Source organism: Labrus bergylta, chromosome 8 (assembly GCF_963930695.1).
Source record: "Labrus bergylta chromosome 8, fLabBer1.1, whole genome shotgun sequence".
NCBI classification, from domain to species: Eukaryota; Metazoa; Chordata; class Actinopteri; order Labriformes; family Labridae; genus Labrus; species Labrus bergylta.
In genome coordinates, this window is record NC_089202.1 from 31,388,514 (window position 1) to 31,411,013 (window position 22,500).

A 22,500-nucleotide genomic window follows, 5' to 3' on the forward strand; every position below is an offset into this window, starting at 1 on the left:
GTGTTTAAACATGTTTTAAAATCTGAGTTTCTTCAGTTTTTTTATTAAATAATCAAACTTTATTTATAAAAACGTAAAAAATGTTTTTTTTATCATCAGCTGTGAAGCTTTATTTAAACTCCCAACAAGTCGACGCTCTTAAAAGTACTTTTTGTTTGTGTTTATTTCATGGATGCCCAAAGAGGACAAACATCCAAACATTTGATTTCACTGTTAGCTCGAGATAACGACTCGTTGACGTCGTGCTCCCGGGATAACAGCGCTGGGTTTCACCTGATAACTTGGATGTTTATCGTGAGATAACGAGGTAGATTAAGTTTTCACTATCACGAGGGAACAATGTTCAGAAAGCTGTGTACGTTTAGGCTTGTATATTGGTTGCCGTGGTAACAGGATGGACGTGTCTCACCTGATGTCTCCAGCAGCGATGAACACAGGCTGGTGATGCTGTCCACTGAGAACTGACTGATGTTATCACAGCTGTTAGTGTGCAGCTCTGGGAGCTGTGAGACAGGTCAGAGAGGGAGACAGGTCATACAGAAATAGGTCAGAGAGGGAGACAGGTCACAGTGAGACAGGTCAGAGAGGAAGACAAGTCAGAGAGGGAGACAGGTCACAGTGAGACAGGTCACAATGAGACAGGTCATACAGAAACAGGTCAGAGAGGAAGACATGTCAGAGAGGAAGACAGGTCACAGTGAGGCAGGTCAGAGAGGAAGACAGGTCAGAGAGGGAGACAGGTCACAATGAGACAGGTCATACAGAAACAGGTCAGAGAGGGAGACAGGTCAGAGAGGAAGACATGTGAGAGAGGGAGACAGGTCACAGTGAGACAGGTCAGAGAGGGAGACAGGTCACAGTGAGACAGGTCACAATGAGACAGGTCATACAGAAACAGGTCAGAGAGGGAGACAGGTCATACAGAAATAGGTCAGAGAGGGAGACAGGTCACAGTGAGACAGGTCACAATGAGACAGGTCATAGGGAGACAGGTCAGAGAGGAAGACAGGTCACAGTGAGGCAGGTCAGAGAGGAAGACAGGTCAGAGAGGGAGACAGGTCAGAGAGGGAGACAGGTCACAGTGAGACAGGTCACAATGAGACAGGTCATACAGAAACAGGTCAGAGAGGGAGACAGGTCAGAGAGGAAGACAGGTCAGAGAGGGAGACAGGTCACAGTGAGACAGGTCAGAGAGGAAGACAGGTCAGAGAGGGAGACAGGTCACAGTGAGACAGGTCAGAGAGGGAGACAGGTCAGAGAGGGAGAGAGGGAGACAGGTCAGAGAGGAAGACATGTCAGAGAGGAAGACAGGTCACAGTGAGGCAGGTCAGAGAGGGAGACAGGTCAGAGAGGGAGAGAGGTCACAGTGAGACAGGTCAGAGAGGGAGACAGGTCACAATGAGACAGGTCATACAGAAACAGGTCAGAGAGGGAGACAGGTCATACAGAAACAGGTCAGAGAGGGAGACAGGTCACAGTGAGACAGGTCAGAGAGGGTGACAGGTCACAGTGAGACAGGTCATACAGAAACAGGTCAGAGAGGAAGACATGTCAGAGAGGGAGACAGGTCAGAGAGGAAGACATGTCAGAGAGGGAGACATGTCAGAGAGGGAGACATGTCAGAGAGGAAGACATGTCAGAGAGGGAGACAGGTCAGAGAGGAAGACATGTCAGAGAGGGAGACATGTCAGAGAGGGAGACATGTCAGAGAGGGAGACAGGTCAGAGAGGAAGACATGTCAGAGAGGGAGACATGTCAGAGAGGGAGACATGTCAGAGAGGAAGACATGTCAGAGAGGAAGACATGTGAGAGAGGGAGACAGGTCACAGTGAGACAGGTCAGAGAGGGAGACAGGTCACAGTAAGACAGGTCACAATGAGACAGGTCATACAGAAACAGGTCAGAGAGGGAGACAGGTCATACAGAAATAAGTCAGAGAGGGAGACAGGTCACAGTGAGACCGGTCAGAGAGGAAGACAAGTCAGAGAGGGAGACAGGTCACAGTGAGACAGGTCACAATGAGACAGGTCATAGGGAGACAGGTCAGAGAGGAAGACAGGTCACAGTGAGGCAGGTCAGAGAGGAAGACAGGTCAGAGAGGGAGACAGGTCACAGTGAGACAGGTCACAATGAGACAGGTCATACAGAAACAGGTCAGAGAGGGAGACAGGTCAGAGAGGAAGACATGTCAGAGAGGGAGACAGGTCACAGTGAGACAGGTCAGAGAGGAAGACAGGTCAGAGAGGGAGACAGGTCACAGTGAGACAGGTCAGAGAGGGAGACAGGTCAGAGAGGGAGAGAGGGAGACAGGTCAGAGAGGAAGACATGTCAGAGAGGAAGACAGGTCACAGTGAGGCAGGTCAGAGAGGGAGACAGGTCAGAGAGGGAGAGAGGGAGAGAGGTCACAGTGAGACAGGTCAGAGAGGGAGACAGGTCACAATGAGACAGGTCATACAGAAACAGGTCAGAGAGGGAGACAGGTCATACAGAAACAGGTCAGAGAGGGAGACAGGTCACAGTGAGACAGGTCAGAGAGGGTGACAGGTCACAGTGAGACAGGTCATACAGAAACAGGTCAGAGAGGAAGACATGTCAGAGAGGGAGACAGGTCATACAGAAACAGGTCAGAGAGGGAGACAGGTCAGAGAGGAAGACAGGTCAGAGAGGGAGACAGGTCACAGTGAGACAGGTCAGAGAGGAAGACAGGTCAGAGAGGGAGACAGGTCACAGTGAGACAGGTCAGAGAGGGAGACAGGTCAGAGAGGGAGAGAGGGAGACAGGTCAGAGAGGAAGACATGTCAGAGAGGAAGACAGGTCACAGTGAGGCAGGTCAGAGAGGGAGACAGGTCAGAGAGGGAGAGAGGTCACAGTGAGACAGGTCAGAGAGGGAGACAGGTCACAATGAGACAGGTCATACAGAAACAGGTCAGAGAGGGAGACAGGTCATACAGAAACAGGTCAGAGAGGGAGACAGGTCACAGTGAGACAGGTCAGAGAGGGTGACAGGTCACAGTGAGACAGGTCATACAGAAACAGGTCAGAGAGGAAGACATGTTAGAGAGGGAGACAGGTCAGAGAGGAAGACATGTCAGAGAGGGAGACATGTCAGAGAGGGAGACATGTCAGAGAGGAAGACATGTCAGAGAGGGAGACAGGTCAGAGAGGAAGACATGTCAGAGAGGGAGACATGTCAGAGAGGGAGACATGTCAGAGAGGGAGACAGGTCAGAGAGGAAGACATGTCAGAGAGGGAGACATGTCAGAGAGGGAGACATGTCAGAGAGGAAGACATGTCAGAGAGGAAGACATGTGAGAGAGGGAGACAGGTCACAGTGAGACAGGTCAGAGAGGGAGACAGGTCACAGTAAGACAGGTCACAATGAGACAGGTCATACAGAAACAGGTCAGAGAGGGAGACAGGTCATACAGAAATAAGTCAGAGAGGGAGACAGGTCACAGTGAGACCGGTCAGAGAGGAAGACAAGTCAGAGAGGGAGACAGGTCACAGTGAGACAGGTCACAATGAGACAGGTCATAGGGAGACAGGTCAGAGAGGAAGACAGGTCACAGTGAGGCAGGTCAGAGAGGAAGACAGGTCAGAGAGGGAGACAGGTCACAGTGAGACAGGTCACAATGAGACAGGTCATACAGAAACAGGTCAGAGAGGGAGACAGGTCAGAGAGGAAGACATGTCAGAGAGGGAGACAGGTCACAGTGAGACAGGTCAGAGAGGAAGACAGGTCAGAGAGGGAGACAGGTCACAGTGAGACAGGTCAGAGAGGGAGACAGGTCAGAGAGGGAGAGAGGGAGACAGGTCAGAGAGGAAGACATGTCAGAGAGGAAGACAGGTCACAGTGAGGCAGGTCAGAGAGGGAGACAGGTCAGAGAGGGAGAGAGGGAGAGAGGTCACAGTGAGACAGGTCAGAGAGGGAGACAGGTCACAATGAGACAGGTCATACAGAAACAGGTCAGAGAGGGAGACAGGTCATACAGAAACAGGTCAGAGAGGGAGACAGGTCACAGTGAGACAGGTCAGAGAGGGTGACAGGTCACAGTGAGACAGGTCATACAGAAACAGGTCAGAGAGGAAGACATGTCAGAGAGGGAGACAGGTCAGAGAGGAAGACATGTCAGAGAGGGAGACATGTCAGAGAGGAAGACATGTCAGAGAGGGAGACATGTCAGAGAGGAAGACATGTCAGAGAGGGAGACAGGTCAGAGAGGAAGACATGTCAGAGAGGGAGACATGTCAGAGAGGGAGACATGTCAGAGAGGGAGACAGGTCACAGTGAGACAGGTCAGAGAGGGAGACAGGTCATACAGAAACAGGTCAGAGAGGGAGACAGGTCACAGTGAGACAGGTCAGAGAGGGTGACAGGTCACAGTGAGACAGGTCAGAGAGGGTGACATGTCAGAGAGGAAGACATGTCAGAGAGGGAGACATGTCAGAGAGGGAGAGAGGGAGACAGGTCACAGTGAGACAGGTCAGAGAGGGAGAGAGGGAGACAGGTCACAGTGAGACATGTCAGAGAGGGAGACATGTCAGAGAGGGAGAGAGGGAGACAGGTCACAGTGAGACAGGTCAGAGAGGGAGACAGGTCAGAGAGGAAGACATGTCAGAGAGGGAGACATGTCAGAGAGGGAGACATGTCAGAGAGGGAGAGAGGGAGACAGGTCACAGTGAGACAGGTCAGAGAGGGAGACAGGTCAGAGAGGGAGAGAGGAAGACAGGTCACAGTGAGACAGGTCAGAGAGGGAGACAGGTCATACAGAAACAGGTCAGAGAGGAAGACAGGTCAGAGAGGAAGACATGTCAGAGAGGGAGACATGTCAGAGAGGGAGACAGGTCAGAGAGGGAGACAGGGAGACAGGTCACAGTGAGACAGGTCAGAGAGGGAGACAGGTCATACAGAAACAGGTCAGAGAGGGAGACAGGTCATACAGAAACAGGTCAGAGAGGGAGACAGGTCATACAGAAACAGGTCAGAGAGGGAGACAGGTCATACAGAAACAGGTCAGAGAGGGAGACAGGTCATACAGAAACAGGTCACAGAGTTTGGAGATCCAACCACTGATTCATTTAAACTTTAACCAGGTGTCCTTGAAGCTGTCGTGAACTTTGACCTCCAGAGTGAATCTCTGAAGTGTAAAGTTTCCGCGTCGTCGTCCTTTAACTGCTGCACACCTGAAGGCCTCACAGCCCAACGGCTCAGGTGCATGATGGGAGATGGAGTTGGACACACCTGTACTTTACAGATGATTGTTGAACATGTGAACGCAGCAGAGAACAGAAAGTGAGAGTTTACTCGTCTCTTTTCTGTTGTTGTCGTTTCCCAGCATGCAACACGACTCACCTTCTGGAGACACACTGAACAGCTGATCTTTAATAAAACCTGTGAGGAGACGACGTCCACTCAAGTCTTCTGATGACGTCATCGTGTTTTCATTCGTTCTTCAACAACAACTCAAACTAAACTCATATCTGCTTTCTCTTGAACACCTTAAATCAGATTCTTTAAATCATGTAGAACAGTCTGAACCTCCTGAAGTTTATCACTCTGAGCGTCAAACAGCTGAATGTTTCTCTCTCTGTGAGGTGCATGTGTGAACAGACCGTCAGTCTTTAAATGAGGATGAATGATGTTTGTTGGACTCTTTAATGAATCACAAAGTGTTCACAGTTAAAACATGTAAAAAAACACACACTGGTCCTTTAATCTGCTCCACACCTGGAAATACGTCCACCTCATCCACGTTCACAGTTTAAACTAAAAGTGGGCTGCTCTCTGATTGGCTAAGAGTCCATTTGAGCAGCCAATCAGGAACATACGCCCAAATATGGAAAGAGAAGAAGAGAGCTGAACTAAGAAAACGAAGATTCTCTGAGAGGAAAGACGAACAAACGACAAAGTCAACCGACAGAGAAGAAGAAAGAAAGAAGAGGGTGGAATAAGAGGAGGAGAAACAGGAGGAGGCTGGAGGTCTCAGGTTAACAGTCTCTGTTTGTTCAGGGGACACACACACACACACACACACACACACACACACACACACACACACACACACACACACACACACACACACACACACACACACACACACACACACACACACACACACACACACACACACACACACACACACACACACACACACACACACACACACACACACACACACACACACACACACACACACACACACACACACACACACACACACACACACACACACACACACGGGCCTGGGGTCACATGATGCCGTTGGTGAGGTACTGGAAGCCGTCGTACAGTTTGGTGGTCAGTGACCTCATGGATCCGTCCACCAGCTGGTCGACCAGCAGCTGCAGCTGCTCCTCAGTCAGAGACATGTGGAAACGCTCCTTCAGCCCCCGCATGGTGCTCGAGCCGTGGAAGCAGGGCAGCTGAGAGCCTGCAGGGGGCAGTTCAGTGACATCATCAATCTGTGTGTGTGTGTGTACAGCTGAGTGGTGAGTGTAACTGTGTTCCTGGAGGAAACCTGTAGAGGGCTCTACAGAGCTCAGGATGTTATGATGTGTGGATGTAAACATGGGAGGTCTTACCCTGCTGCATGATCTCCACGATCTGAAGCACCCGGTCCATGTGCTTCCTCGCCGCAATCAGACCCTGAAGCATCAACATCTTATAGTAGTTAAACATGTCGCCGTCTGGACCCCCCATCACCTGTAAACAACAACAACAACACTACAGGTTCATACAGGTAACAAGACCCCCATGACCTGTAAACAACAACACTACATCTGTTGTCCCTCAGTTTAAAAGGTACAGTAACTTCATAATCCTTTGACCTTTGACCTGCAGGTAAAAACTAAAGTTTCAGGATGAACTCACGTCCACAAACTCTGAGGTCAGTTTGAAGGCGGACGTTTCGAAGCCGAGGTTTTTTGGCGAGCTGGACAGGATGAAGCCAAAGTCGATGTGGATGATGTGACCCTCAGCGTCCAATAGGATGTTCCCGTTGTGCCTGCAGGACAGAGACAGGTGACATGACGGACTGAGCGTGTGCAGGAGGAGCAGCAGTGACATCACTCTCTCACCTGTCTTTGACCTGCAGCAGGTAGCAGATGAGGCTGTACCCGGCGCAGCTCTGCACAAAGTTCCTCTGCGCCGTGAGGAAGGCCTCGGTGGTGGTGGCGCCGTGCTCCTGCAGCAGGTAGTCGAGCAGAGACAGCTGACTCTGCTTCTTCACCTGGTGGAGCGACACGGCGTTCACCACCGGCTCGATCATCCCGCTGTCAAACGACAGAACCAGGATCTTATAGGGCTTGATCCAGAGCGGGACACGCTCCTGCTCCCAGATCGACTGTGAGGGACGAGACACATCATGTTTGTTTACATGTTTGTTTACATGTTTACAGAACTTGAGTTTGACTCGTCAGAGACACAGGGGAGAGGAGACAAGGAGGCAAGTGTGCAGGAGAGAAGGAGTGAAGGAGACCATTAAAGGAGCAGACAGACTCTATCCTCCTGTGTGTGTGTGTGTGTGTGTGTGTGTGTGTGTGTGATGTCACAGCGTTACCTTGAGCTGCTGCAGCACCTGGAAGGCGAGCAGCTCCTGTCTCAGGTCGTCTCCACATTTAACGATCACAGACAGGAGCCTCCAGGTGGGCAGGTGACCGTACGGAGAGCCCTCTCTGATCCGCCTGAGAGGGAACCAGTCAGTAACCACTCAAACAACAATGTGACGCCAAGCTCCGCCTCCTCCTCTCTGAGCTCCACCTACCTGACCTTCTCCTCCCACGGCTCCTTCAGGGCCACAGCTGACGGGTCCTCAGGGTCCCGCTTAAAGGTGGTGGGGGCCTGAGCCAGTTGCTCCGACAGACGCCGCCTACACACAAACACACACACAGTGAGGCTGTGTACGTTTAGGCTTGTATATTGGTTGCCGTGGTAACAGGATGGACGTGTCTCACCTGATGTCTCCAGCAGCGATGAACACAGGCTCTTTGCTCTCCAGGCTGGTGATGCTGTCCACTGAGAACTGACTGATGTTATCACAGCTGTTAGTGTGCAGCTCTGGGAGCTGTGAGACAGGTCAGAGAGGGAGACAGGTCATACAGAAACAGGTCAGAGAGGGAGACAGGTCACAGTGAGACAGGTCAGAGAGGAAGACAAGTCAGAGAGGGAGACAGGTCACAGTGAGACAGGTCAGAGAGTGAGACAGGTCAGAGAGGGAGACAGGTCAGAGGGGGAGACAGGTCAGAGAGGGAGACAGGTCAGAGAGGGAGACAGGTCAGAGAGGAAGACAGGTCACAGTGAGACAGGTCAGAGAGGGAGACAAGTCACAGAGGGAGACAGGGCGACAGGGCGACAGGTCAGAGAGGAAGACAGGTCACAGTGAGGCAGGTCAGAGAGGGAGACAGGTCAGAGAGGGAGACAGGTCACAGTGAGACAGGTCAGAGAGGGAGACAGGTCAGAGAGGGAGACAGGTCACAGTGAGACAGGTCAGAGAGGGAGACAGGTCAGAGAGGGAGACAGGTCACAGTGAGACAGGTCAGAGAGGGAGACAGGTCATACAGAAACAGGTCAGAGAGGGAGACAGGTCAGACAGGGAGACAGGTCAGAGAGGAAGACAGGTCACAGTGAGACAGGTCAGAGAGGGAGACAGGTCAGAGAGGAAGACAGGTCACAGTGAGACAGGTCAGAGAGGGAGACAGGTCACAATGAGACAGGTCAGAGAGGGAGACAGGTCAGACAGGGCGACAGGTCACAGTGAGACAGGTCACTCGGTGAATGTGAGAATGCTGCTTGGATCGTCATTGGTCAACAGAGCTGTCAATCATGACGCTACATCCACCATGTTTTTCATCAAATAATGAATAAAAACTAAACTTCATGATAAGGACTCATTATGTGACCCATCTGTTAACATGGAGGGGGCGGGGCTAAGGGGTCTCTTCCATCTCCAACACCTGTAGTACTGATGACATCACTTCCTCTCACCTCCACCTGCAGCTCTCCGATGTCGTCCACAGACCACGCCTCGTCGTCGTTGTCGTAATTGGGGACGGTGGAGAAGCTCCCCGCTCGCTGCTCGGCCGTCATGCCGCAGTCTGGAAGGTTCTCTACCGAGCGCGTGCTCCTGATCCGGTTCTCCGGGATCCGGATGGGAACGTTGGACGTCTCGAAGTTCTCACATTCCAGAACCTCCACGTAAATCAGGTATGGAGCCTGAGGGGCACAGGGGTCAAGGGGTCAAGATCAGAGATCCTAAAGACACAGGGAGGCTCACTCGCACGAAAAGAGAGGGGGCAGAATTTGTGTGTGTGTGTGTGTGTGTGTGTGTGTGTGTGTGTGTGTGTGTGTGTGTGTGTGTGTGTGTGTGTGTGTGTGTGTGTGTGTGTGTGTGTGTGTGTGTGTGTGTGTGTGTGTGTGTGTGTGTGTGTGTGTGGGGTCACCTTGTCTTTGGAGTTTAACACCACGGCCTGCGTGTGAGGCACTCTGACCACGTGGTGGTCGAAGGCGGCGGTGGGCAGCCACACTCGAGCAGGCAGTTTGTGGTTGAGCAGCGACAGCTCGGAGATCAGACGCTGAGTTTTCTGCTCTTTGGTGGGAAGAGTCGCCAAACGCTTCCCGATACCCATCAGAGACTTTATGAACTCCCTCTGAGGGGCCAGACGCACAGGCTGAGGAGGGGGGGGGGGAGAGAGAGGGAGAGGGAGAGGGAGAGAGAGGGGGGGGGGGGGAAGAGGGGGGAGAGAGAGGGGGGAGAGAGAGAGGGGAGAGAGAGGGGAGAGAGGGGGGAGAGAGAGTGAGGGGAGAGAGGGGGGAGAGAGAGAGGGGAGAGAGAGGGGGGAGAGAGAGAGGGGAGAGAGAAGGGGGAGAGAGAGAGAGGAGAGAGGGGAGAGAGAGGGTGGAGAGAGAGAGAGCGAGAGGGAGAGGGGAGAGAGAGGGTGGAGAGAGAGAGAGAGAGAGAGAGAGAGAGAGGGTGGAGAGAGAGAGAGAGAGAGAGAGAGAGAGAGGGGGGAGAGAGAGAGAGAGGGAGAGGGGAGAGAGAGAGAGAGAGAGAGAGAGGAGAGAGAGGGGAGGAGAGAGAGGGGAGGAGAGAGAGAGAGAGAGAGAGAGAGAGTAAAGAGATGTTATAATCAAGATTTAGGGTCTTCTGTGGTCTCCTGCTGGTGTCCCTCTGTGACCTCTGGACAGACAGGTAAACAGGTAAACAGGTAAACAGGTAAACAGGTAAACAGGTTAGGTGCTTGTGTGTCAGCTCTGAAACTATAAAATCTGATATTTTAATGATGGATTGAAAAAGTTCTGAAGCTCTTTGATCATTAAAAACAAAGTTAATGACCAAACCTTGGGTTTGTCGGACTTTGATGTTTGTTGCCATGGTAACAAACAGACATGGATATCGTGACTTGAATCATGTTGAGGATTGAAAATCGATGTAAAAAACAGTGACATGTTCTTGAAGGAGCTGCTGTGATGTGATTGGCTGATATCAGATTTTAATGTGATGACACTGACACACAAACACACAGATCGAGAGGAGAGATGACATCATCACCTGATTGGTTCACCCTTTCATCAAACAGCTGATTGGATCAAACAGAAAGAATTAGAGTGAAGGTGGAGTCCTGAGACCAGCAGCTGCTTTAACCAATCACAGCTGAGCGCCCGAGACTCCGCCCCCACACTGAACCTGAACCACAACCACAACCCACAGCCTCCTTCACTTCATTTCCCACAATGCACCCTGCAGAGAGAACGAGACTCAGGTGAACTTACGGGACGAGTCTCACAGGGCAGACTGTCTGAGCTGGAGCTGCTGTCCTGAGGGGTCACAGGAGGTCAGGTCAAAGGTCAAGAAATAAAACACAAATCCTCAGAGTGCTGAGCAGCAGATTAACCCTTCAATGCGCGGTCACGTTTCGGCTCACTGACCTGCAGGACCCTGACGTCCTCTGATCAGGGTCAGACTTCAGACTAAAGGAGACCGGTCCTCTGAGGGTCCAGATCCTAAACCTTTGATCTGAGTCCCTGCTGAACGGACAGCTGACCCCGGTGTTTAGACGGTTTTAAACGTCTCAATATTATTTTATTGTGAAAAACTTGGTCTGCTCTTGAAAGGTGTTTTAGTAAACGTGTCCTTTTGGTCCTAAAGTTTCAACATGTTTGATTATTAAATGAACTAAACACACATTGTGTCATCAACCACTGATTTAAAGAAGGACGTCGGAACTTTCTGCAGTAAACAGAATCAAAGTGACCTTTAAAGTGAGATCCGTTTAAAGGCTTAATATGTGATGTTTCACACTTAAATGTAGAAATCAAGTGTCTCCTCTGAAAATAACTCTGTGAGTCATGACTGTCTACAATGGGTGTAACACCCGAGTCCCACTGTCTGTGATGTTTTCACAGTTTTCAGAGTCCTATCTTCACTTTGTTTACATCGCCGGGACGGCCAGCTGACTCCTCCCCTCGTGTATAAAAGTTGTTTAATTGAGGGACTAGAGAAAAGAAGAATAACATACTGTACTCACTGCTTAACTGTGTTTCTAGATCACGCTCATTTCAGGTAAATTTACATTAATCATCAAAGTTTTGGAAGGGCTTCATTATCTGTCCGGCTTCTCAACAGAACCATGAACACACTTCAGTCAGCTGGTGTTACCTCATCCTGGCTGCTCTCCACTTTGGGGTTGCTGGCCGTTCTCTTCAGGTTGCTGCTCAGACTGATGCTGACCGTGGCGTCGGACTTGGAGCGTTGGTGCGTGCGTTTGGAGGGCGACAGGCTGTGCTCTCCTCCCAGGGGCCCGGTGGAAGGGGAGGCCAGGGGACAGAAGGGGGTCAGGGTCAGAGGGTCTCTGCGAGCTCTGGGCCCTGCAGGTTTGAGTTCATCAGACAGGATGAGCTTCCTGAGTTTGGTTCCTCTGGAGTGACGCTGAGTGGAGATGTGCATGTCGGACGAATACGCTCCCAACAACCACGCACACGTCAGGCTGAACGAGATGCTCTGCCTGCAGCGGTGAACCTGCAAGACAACACGCAGGGTTCAAAAGAGGCACAGCTCAAACCTACTGTACTACCTACCTACTTGTAGTTCATCCTGAATAACCGGGCGGGGTGAACTACAGAATAACCACCGAGAGAGTGTGTGTGTGTGTGTGTGTGTGTGTGTGTGTGTGTGTGTGTGTGTGTGTGTGTGTGTGTGTGTGTGTGTGTGTGTGTGTGTGTGTGTGTGTGTGTGTGTGTGTGTGTGTGTCTCCGTCATGTAGACCAGAGAGGAGCAGGAATGTTGACTAAAACGTTTCCCGCCCTGTTGGCGCTTGGCGAGTGTTACTTTCAGACCATGAGCGGGCCGTCACCTCGCCCCCCTCACCCTGACCACACCCACCACGTATGGTTTGATGGCGTCGCCCACGTCTTCGTCCATGTGGATGTACATGTTGAGCAGCTGTGGCAGGAAGAAGTCCACGTCCTCGTGCGGGAAGCTGAAGAGTCGGTTCCCGATGTACGCCTGAACGCCCGGCTCCTTCGAGTTGTGCAGGTAGGAGATCGCCATGGAAACGTCAAACAGCTTGGACTCGAACAGGCGGAGCAGCCACGACTGTTTGGAGGGATTGTGTCTCTGTCGCCGCCGGGCACTCTTAACCGTGCCGGGGGCGGGGCCATCAGGGTCGTCCTCCACCTCTCTCATTTTTAACGGCTTTATGACGATGGGAGGGGCCACAGCAAGGAGGGGGGCGGGCTCAGGGGTGGGCGCATCCCCATTCTGCAGGTCAATGACATCATCATCCACCTGCTGGAGCTGCTTCACCTGCTGCAGCACCTCCTGACACGCCCGCTGGGCCACATCCGCATCAATCACCAGGCTGATCTCGCCCACTCCCTCGCTGATCACTCCAAGAGGGGGGGTCACCGCCTGGGGGGGCCCGCAGGATGAGGAGGGGGTGGAGGGAAGTGACAGTGAGAGAGAGGAGGAGACTGAGAGGGAGGGGGAGGGGCAGGGGCTGTTCTGGTTAGAGGGGGCGGGGGAAAGCTCCGGCTCTGTGTCTTCCATCATGGCCGCTGTGAAGCTCCGCCCTCCTCCACTGAAACGCACATCAAAACACACTGATGATCACAACAACAACATTTTATAATGTCATCAAAAATAATGACATGACATCACAGAGCCCAGCTTGTTTAAAGAGCCCATATTCTGTCCTTTTTGGGGTTCTTATATTTAATCTATGTTCCTACTTTTGTACGTTCACAATAGATAAAGATCTAAAAAAGTGTCTGTTTTCATGAACTGCTCCTCCTTGCTCCCTCTACGCTCTGAGTCCATCAGCTACACTCTGTTGAGCCCACACTGTTAGACCCCACGTGGCCCAAGTCTGCTCTGATTGGTCTGCCGATCCGCTCTGTCGTTATTGGTCAGTTGCTCAGAAATTTCAACATGAGCTGCTGGGCCACAACGAGCCAATGGGCTTAGATCAGTGATCTCACACTGACAAGACGTCACACTGACAAATGTTTATCGAGGGGGGCTAGAACCGAGCGTTACATGCAGCTAATGCTACAGCTAACAGGAGGACGTAGGAGAAGACACGTTTCTGCTGACTTTGAATTTTTGCACATAGATGTGACTAAACACACAGGACACTTGGAAAACACACTAAAGAGCATATAAAACCAGAAAAAGAGAATATGGGACACACACACACACACACACACACACACACACACACACACACACACACACACACACACACACACACACACTTAATCTAATTAACACGTTTCACACGTGACACTCTGTCGTATCAAACAATGACGTCATCATGATGCCAGATATTTAAACTTTGACTCTTTGTCTAAATTAAAGCACGTGAACACTTTTTCATCCCACAGCAGCACGAGCTGAAGTGTTAGCCGCCACATAACACACACTTCTGTGTGTGTGTTTAATAAATCCTGCTGACTGAATTCATTGTAAATATATTTGGAACTTGAAAACTGTTGTCGGAAAGTATCTTCAGCTTGTTGGTAGCTTGAAGCTGTAAACACTGATATTATAACCTGTTTTTCAGGGTAACAACATCTCAGGTTTTAAATCCTCTGTTAGCACAGTCAGCTGATGTTAGCCTAGCTGAGCACAAAGCTAACTGTTGTAAGGGTTAAAAAACTCATGAAAACAGTCAGCATTACTCATTTATTATTATTTCACCGACAGTTATAAAGGAATTATTAACTTTATCAACATGTTGTTAGCATCCTGTAAGAGCAGTTAGCACTCTGAAGCTAACTATAAACTACATTAATCTGAGTCTGCGCAGCTTCACGCTACTGGGACTCTTAGCATTAACATTAGCACTAGCCGGTGGCTATCAGGCCAACTGTTGCCTCAGTGTGTTATAAAGCTCTAAGCTAAGCTAATGTTAGCTCCTCCGCGGTCTCGGGTGAGCCGCTCGGGGTCACACACCTTTCCTCTTACCTGGTGACGCCTTAGTAAGATTGAAATGATCTTTTATTTCCAGTGTGTCTCCTCCATTGATTCTCTCTGATCTGATCATGTCAACAATAGCTAACGGCCTCAAGGGGGTGCTGCTGCTCCTTCTTCTTCTTCTTCTTCTTCTGCTGTTTACTGAAGGCTTCCGGTGCAGCCCGCCGCCTGCCGGACCGGGGTGGAAGTCCAGAAAATAATTATAAACATCACCGCTATGAAATTATTCGATAATCACTCTTTAATGGAGGTATTGTTATATTTCCTCTGTATACACATATGTATAGTTCTGTTATTGTAGAGTGTGTATCACACTGTAAATATCTCTCTTTATATAAACGTTTTACTTTCATAAAAATGTATTTAAAAGTCACATAATAATGTTAATGGTTCACTTCTATAGTTTGAGTCGTTGATGAATGTTTTTAGTGTTTTAATATAATTTACAGCCGTTTAATATTCTGTAACTTATTGGATGATGGAATTGTATTTATTTTAGACAATATGTGAAGATTTGAAAGTTGCTGTTTGATCACATATTGAAATATAAGAGACAAACCGACATTTAATTAAAATTTAAAACTTTAAGATTATGAATAATTTATTTCTAAGGCGCAGGTATCTGAGCTGACTGTGTGTAAACAGCAGGGGGCGCTATAGGACCCATAAACCAAACTTAAGGGGGTCAACAGACAGAAACATCATCCTGGACACACACACACACACACACACACACACACACACACACACACACACACACACACACACACACACACACACACACGCCTGAATGTGTCAGGCTGATCTGATTGGTCAATATCTTATCGTAGATATAATTTCTGTATTTATAAAAACTTCACACAGCAGGAAGGAGATTTGTTCTGTAAATGATTTTAATATTTCATAAATGGTTTGAATACAACAGAGTGAGATTATTAATTCAAAGTGTCATTAAAGACAACATGACTCTCTACCTACATTAATGCTCTGATTTGTAATCAGTTACATGAAGAGGAATCCTCTCAGGTGTGTGTCCAGGTGTGTTACAGCCAGATGTCAGACGTACAGTCTCCTCCAGGATACCTGAGCTCATGAGCCAACACCGGACCGTCAGGCTCTTTACCGAAATCCACCAGGAAGTTTTCATTCAGAGTGAGACCTCCTGTCACCGTGTTCACATCCACCTGCATCATCACAGACCCCTCCCTGCACACACACAGAGAGACAGACAGGTAGAGACAGGTAAAAAACGAAAGAGAGACAGACAGGTAGAGACAGAGAGACAGACAGGTAGAGACAGAGAGACAGGTAAAGAATGAAAGAGAGACAGACAGGTAGAGAGACAGACAGGTAGAGACAGAGAGACAGGTAAAGAATGAAAGAGAGACAGACAGGTAGAGACAGAGAGACAGGTAAAGAATGAAAGAGAGACAGACAGGTAAAGACAGAGACAGGTAAAGAATGAAACAGAGACAGACAGGTAGAGACAGAGACAGGTAGAGACAGAGAGACAGACAGGTAGATAAAGACAGACAGGTAGAGACAGAGAGACAGGTAAAGAACAAAAGAGAGACAGACAGGTAGAGACAGAGAGACAGACAGCTAGAGACAGGTAAAGAACGAAAGAGAAACAGACAGGTAGAGACAGAGAGACAGGTAAAGATCAAAAGAGAGACAGACAGGTAGAGACACATAAAGAATGAAAGAGAGACAGACAGGTAGAGGAAGAGAGACAGAGAGACAGACAGGTAAAGAACGAAAGAGAGACAGACAGGTAGAGAGACAGAGAGACAGACAGGTAGAGACAGAGAGACAGGTAAAGAATGACAGAGAGACAGACAGGTAGATAAAGACAGACAGGTAGAGACAGAGACACAGGTAAAGAACGAAAGAGAGATAGACAGGTCGAGACAGAGAGACAGACAGGTAGAGACAGAGAGACAGACAGCTAGAGACAGGTAAAGGACGAAAGAGAGACAGACAGGTAGAGAGACAGAGAGACAGACAGGTAGAGACAGAGAGACAGACAGGTAGAGACAGAGAGACAGGTAAAGAACGAAAGAGAGGCAGACAGGTAGAGACAGAGAGACAGGTAAAGAACGAAAGAGAGGCAGACAGGTAGAGACAGAGAGACAGGTAAAGAATGACAGAGAGACAGACAGGTAGAGAGGCAGAGAAACAGACAGGTAGAGCCAGAGAGACAGACAGGTAGAGCCAGAGAGACAGGTAGAGACAGAGAGACAGACAGGTAGAGACAGAGAGACAGGTAAAGAACGAAAGAGAGACAGACAGGTAGAGACAGGTAAAGAACGAAAGAGAGACAGACAGGTAGAGACACAGAGACAGACAGGTAGAGACAGAGAGACAGACAGGTAGAGACGGAGAGACAGGTAGAGACAGACAGACAGTTTAATGTCGTACCTGATCATGTCGGGGTAGAACTGTTTGTCCCAGCCGCTGTACAGAGACGTGGTCACATAAAGTCTGAGACCATCCAGACTCAACTGTAACATCTGAGGAGCTCCAGGGACACGCTTACCCTGAGAGACAGATAGGTGAAGAGGGAGACAGGTAGAGAGACAGACAGGTGGAGAGGGAGGAGGAGAGGGAGACAGGAAGAGAGGGAGACAGGAAGAGAGGGAGACAGGAAGAGAGAGAGAGAGACAGGAAGAGAGGGAGGAGGAGAGGGAGACAGGAAGAGAGACAGGAAGAGAGGGAGGTGGAGAGGGAGACAGGAAGAGAGGCAGGAAGAGAGGGAGACAGGAAGAGAGGGAGACAGGAAGAGAGACAGACAGGAAGAGAGACAGACAGGTGAGTGAGAGACGGGAGTTAGATTTCAGGTCAAACTGAAAGTACTTTAAAAATATAAATATAAATCAGAGAGGGAGACAGGAAGAGAGACAGACAGACAGACAGACAGACAGACAGGTCCATGGTGACCTGTCTTGCTGCGTCCTGTCTGTGGTACCTGGATGATGCGTGGGGGGGGCTGCGGCTGATTCTCGGGGTCTTTGAGGACTTTGACCGGACCGTCATTGACAAGACTTCCTCCCAAAAACACCTGGAACACACAGACAGGTTAGCTGCTGGTCTCTGGGCACATACCTGCTCATCACTGGACAGATGTGAGACAGGCAGACCTGGCCGACCAATCGGGGCTTCCTCCTGTCTGTGATGTCATACTGTCTGATGTCACCGTGCAGCCAATTACTGAAGAAGAGGAAACGATCGTCCAATGAGATCAGGATGTCTGTGATAAGACCTGCAGACAGACAGGTAAGAAACATGTCAGACAGACAGGTAACCTAGTCAGAAACGGGACAGACAGGTAAACAGACAGACAGACAGGTAAACAGACAGGTAAACAGACAGAAAGACAGACAGACAGACAGACAGGTAAACAAACAGACAGACAGACGGACGGACGGACGGACGGACGGACAGACAGACAGACAGGTAGACAGACAGACAGGTAAACAGACAGACAGACAGGCAAACAGACGGACGGACGGACGGACGGACGGACAGAAAGACAGACAGGCAGGCAGGCAGGCAAGCAGGCAAGCAGGCAGACAGACAGACAGACAGACAGACACGTAGACTCACTGGGCATGTCAGGTAGCATCCAGCCCTCCACCTTCTTACTGGGAACACTGATCACCTTCTCTGCGGTCCAGTCTCCTTTCTGAACACAACAAGAACGCTCACATAAACATGTCACCTGAGGATCGGTTCTGAGAGGCTGACAGGAAGTTAACTGTTTATTTAGTCAACGCTAACGGGCCGCTAGAACAAACTGGTATCAGAGTCTCTATGCTTCTACAGCACTAGGGCACTAACTTGTACCTGACACTGGGATCAAATACCCTGTGGTACTTACTGTGGTCCTGGTTGGTTCAAGAGTCTAGTGGTACTACTTCACAGAAATATAAAACCATGAGGTTCTACCAGAGTCTTAAGAACCACACAGAACTGAATGCAGTCCATGGGGATTCAGACCCAGGACCCACTCGTGCTGACGGACCCTGACATACAGTGGCTTTTTATACCAGGCTATAGAACCCTAAAGGACTGACCAAAGCCCGCTGTGTTGTAACGTCCTGTGGGATTAACTGGAAGGTTAAAGGGATCCAGAACCCTGTGGTACTGAACAAAACCACCATGACAGTCACACTCAGACCTGAACCATGCTAACCCCATAAAGGGCGTTATAAGAACCTGTTGGTTCTATCTGTATAAAGGGCGTTATAAGAACCCGTTGGTTCTATCTGTATAAAGGGCGTTATAAGAACCCGATAGTTCTATCTATATAAAGGTTATAAAAACCCATTGGGTCTATCTATATAAAGGTAATAAGAACCCGTTGGTTCTATCTGTATAAAGGGCGTTATAAGAACCCGTTGGTTCTATCTATATAAAGGTTATAAGAACCTGTTGGTTCTATCTGTATAAAGGGTGTTATAAGAAGCCGTTGGTTCTATCTGTATAAAGGTTATAAGAACCTGTTGGTTCTATCTCTATAAAGGGCGTTATAAGAACCCATTGGTTCTATCTGTATAAAGGGCGTTATAAGAAGCCGTTGGTTCTATCTGTATAAAGGTTATAAGAACCTGTTGGTTCTATCTGTATAAAGGGTGTTATAAGAAGCCGTTGGTTCTATCTGTATAAAGGGCGTTATAAGAACCCGTTGGTTCTATCTATATAAAGGTTATAAGAACCTGTTGGTTCTATCTGTATAAAGGGTGTTATAAGAAGCTGTTGGTTCTATCTGTATAAAGGTTATAAGTACCCGTTGGTTCTATCTCTATAAAGGGCGTAATAAGAACCCATTGGTTCTATCTGTATAAAGGTTATAAGTACCCGTTGGTTCTATCTCTATAAAGGGCGTAATAAGAACCCATTGGTTCTATCTGTATAAAGGTTATAAGAAGCTGTTGGTTCTATCTGTATAAAGGGCGTTATAAGAACCCATTGGTTCTATCTGTATAAAGGTTATAAGAACCCGTTGGTTCTATCTGTATAAAGGGCGTTATAAGAAGCCATTGGTTCTATCTGTATAACGGTTATAAGAACCTGTTGGTTCTATCTGTATAAAGGGTGTTATAAGAAGCCATTGGTTCTATCTGTATAAAGGGCGTTATAAGAAGCCATTGGTTCTATCTGTATAAAGGGCGTTATAAGAACCCATTGGTTCTATCTGTATAAAGGTTATAAGAACCCGTTGATTCTATCTGTATAAAGGGCGTTATAATAAGCCATTGGTTCTATCTGTATAAAGGTTATAAGAACCTGTTGGTTCTATCTGTATAAAGGTTATAATAACCCATTGGTTCTATCTGTATAAAGGTTCTAAGAACCCATTGGTTCTATCTGTATAAAGGGTGTTATAAGAAGCCATTGGTTCTATCTGTATAAAGGGCGTTATAAGAAGCCATTGGTTCTATCTGTATAAAGGGCGTTATAAGAACCCATTGGTTCTATCAGTATAAAGGGTGTTATAAGAACCCGTTGGTTCTATCTCTATAAAGGGCGTTATAAGAACCCGTTGGTTCTATCTGTATAAAGGTTATAAGAACCCATTGGTTCTATCTGTATAAAGGTTATAATAACCCATTGGTTCTATCTGTATAAAGGTTCTAAGAACCCATTGGTTCTATCTGTATAAAGGTTATAAGAACCCGTTGGTTCTATCTGTATAAAGGTTATAAGTACCCGTTGGTTCTATCTGTATAAAGGTTATAAGTACCCGTTGGTTCTATCTCTATAAAGGGCGTTATAAGAACCCATTGGTTCTATCTCTATAAAGGGCGTTATAAGGACCCATTGGTTCTATCTCTATAAAGGGCGTTATAAGAACCCATTGGTTCTATCTGTATAAAGGTTATAAGAACCCGTTGGTTCTATCTGTATAAAGGGTGTTATAAGAACCCATTGGTTCTATCTGTATAAAGGTTATAAGAACCCATTGGTTCTATCTGTATAAAGGGCGTTATAAGAACCCATTGGTTCTATCTGTATAAAGGTTATAAGAACCCGTTGGTTCTATCTGTATAAAGGGCGTTATAAGAAGCCATTGGTTCTATCTGTATAACGGTTATAAGAACCCGTTGGTTCTATGTGTATAAAGGGTGTTATAAGAACCCGTTGGTTCTATCTGTATAAAGGGCGTTATAAGAAGCCATTGGTTCTATCTGTATAAAGGTTATAAGAACCCGTTGGTTCTATCTGTATAAAGGGCTTTATAAGAAGCCATTGGTTCTATCTGTATAACGGTTATAAGAACCCGTTGGTTCTATCTGTATAAAGGTTATAAAAACCCATTGGTTCTATCTGTATAAAGGGCGTTATAAGAAGCCACTGGTTCTATCTGTATAAAGGTTATAAGAACCCGTTGATTCTATCTGTATAAAGGGCGTTATAATAACCCATTGGTTCTATCTGTATAAAGGGCGTTATAAGAACCCGTTGGTTTTATCTGTATAAAGGTTATAAGAACCCATTGGTTCTATCTGTATAAAGGTTATAAAAACCCGTTGGTTCTATCTGTATAAAGGGCGTTATAAGAAGCCATTGGTTCTATCTGTATAAAGGTTATAAGAACCCGTTGGTTCTATCAGTATAAAGGGCATTATATGAACCCATTGGTTCTATCAGTATAAAGGCCATTATAAGAACCCATTGGTTCTATCTGTATAAAGGTTATAAGAACCCATTGGTTCTATCTGTATAAAGGTTATAAGAACCCATTGGTTCTATCTGTATAAAGGTTATAAGAACCCATTGGTTCTATCTGTATAAAGGTTATAAGAACCCATTGGTTCTATCAGTATAAAGGGTGTTATAAGAACCCATTGGTTCTATCTGTATAAAGGTTATAAGAACCCATTGGTTCTATCAGTATAAAGGGTGTTATAAGAACCCATTGGTTCTATCTGTATAAAGGTTATAAGAACCCGTTGGTTCTATCAGTATAAAGGGTGTTATAAGAACCCATTGGTTCTATCTGTATAAAGGTTATAAGAACCCATTGGTTCTATCTGTATAAAGGTTATAAAAACCTGTTGGTTCTATCTGTATAAAGGTTATAAGAACCCGTTGGTTCTATCTGTATAAAGGGCGTTCTAAGAACCCATTGGTTTTATCTGTATAAAGGTTTTAAGAACCCATTGGTTCTAGCTGTATAAAGGTCATAAAAACCTGTTGGTTCTATCAGTATAAAGGTTATAAGAACCCATTTCTAACTTTATGAATGTAAAGAAACTTTTTCTGACCGCTGTTTGGTAAAACCTGAAGACGTTTCCTTGCAGAGCACATCCTACATATCCTTCTGTGGCACTGGGCTCATGCAGGAAGCGGATCTCAAGAGGGATCGCTCCCTCCTCCCCCAAATCCAGGGTCTGCAGCTTCCTGTGGGTGGTCCAGTCCCAAACGGTGAGGGAGGTGCCGTAGAGACCTGACGACCACACAGAGGAGAACCTTACACTCAGCAGTATTTATGAGAGTCTGCAGGCTGAGTTACAACAGTGAGTATTAAAGTGAACACGTTTGACTCCTCCCCCTCCTGCCTCACCGTCCTTAACATGAGCTGGATTAAAACCACCATTCAGGGCTTTGGGCGCCCCCCACTCAGTGCTGATCATCACGTTGTGACGAGGCTGGTACCAGAAGTCGTATCCAAAAGACGCAGCTTCACCCGGATGCTCCCAGTTACCGACCACCTCAAACGTCTCGCCATCCAGAAGGATGAAGCCACCTGATAGGACAACAGGTGTGACACTGAAGAGGTAGACTAAAGGAACCTTCACATGAGAATAAGGGTCTCTGTTCTCTCACCCTTGTTGTTGCCCTGCGTGTCTCCCATACAGCTGATCATGATCTGACCGTTAGCCAGACAGTGGGTGGTGTGAGGGTTCGCTAGGCCACACTTCCACAACACATCGATGGGCTCCACCATCTGAACGCACACAAATAAAACCAGGACACGGTGAGTGCCATTTCTCAGCTTCGATGTATTTGTTAAAATCTTTAA

General features: G+C 47.9%; 2 protein-coding genes across 5 annotated transcripts in view; both read right to left on the bottom strand.

The window, feature by feature from the left end:
• Positions 1-5,637: 5,637 nt before the first annotated feature.
• pi4kb (phosphatidylinositol 4-kinase, catalytic, beta) lies at positions 5,638-14,611 on the bottom strand. Of its 3 annotated transcripts, none has more exons than XM_065957722.1 (13): positions 14,463-14,611; positions 12,378-13,074; positions 11,655-12,014; positions 10,769-10,813; positions 9,439-9,666; positions 8,984-9,211; positions 7,954-8,063; positions 7,764-7,868; positions 7,560-7,683; positions 7,078-7,343; positions 6,872-7,004; positions 6,583-6,703; positions 5,638-6,431 (listed from the first exon to the last, which is right to left on the bottom strand). In XM_065957722.1, the coding sequence occupies exons 2-13, from the start codon at positions 13,044-13,046 to the stop codon at positions 6,250-6,252; spliced, it is 2,571 nt and encodes an 856-aa protein (XP_065813794.1). In that variant the 5' UTR covers positions 13,047-13,074; positions 14,463-14,611; the 3' UTR covers positions 5,638-6,249. The 3 variants fall into 3 exon arrangements, with proteins under 3 accessions (XP_065813794.1, XP_065813795.1, XP_065813796.1); XM_065957723.1 differs by having other exon boundaries at positions 14,451-14,585; XM_065957724.1 differs by lacking the exon at positions 10,769-10,813.
• Positions 14,612-15,346: 735 nt separating this feature from the next.
• selenbp1 (selenium binding protein 1) overlaps positions 15,347-22,500 on the bottom strand; it is a 13,768-nt gene continuing 6,614 nt past the window's right edge. For both annotated transcript variants that reach the window (XM_020660140.3, XM_065957725.1), the window contains exons 5-12: positions 22,305-22,425; positions 22,042-22,224; positions 21,743-21,924; positions 18,078-18,156; positions 17,612-17,733; positions 17,440-17,532; positions 16,893-17,011; positions 15,347-15,677 (exon numbers count right to left, since the gene is read on the bottom strand). In XM_020660140.3, coding sequence (XP_020515796.1) covers positions 15,515-15,677; positions 16,893-17,011; positions 17,440-17,532; positions 17,612-17,733; positions 18,078-18,156; positions 21,743-21,924; positions 22,042-22,224; positions 22,305-22,425 — 1,062 coding nt within the window. In that variant the 3' untranslated portion in view covers positions 15,347-15,514. The remainder of the gene's footprint in view (positions 15,678-16,892; positions 17,012-17,439; positions 17,533-17,611; positions 17,734-18,077; positions 18,157-21,742; positions 21,925-22,041; positions 22,225-22,304; positions 22,426-22,500) is intronic.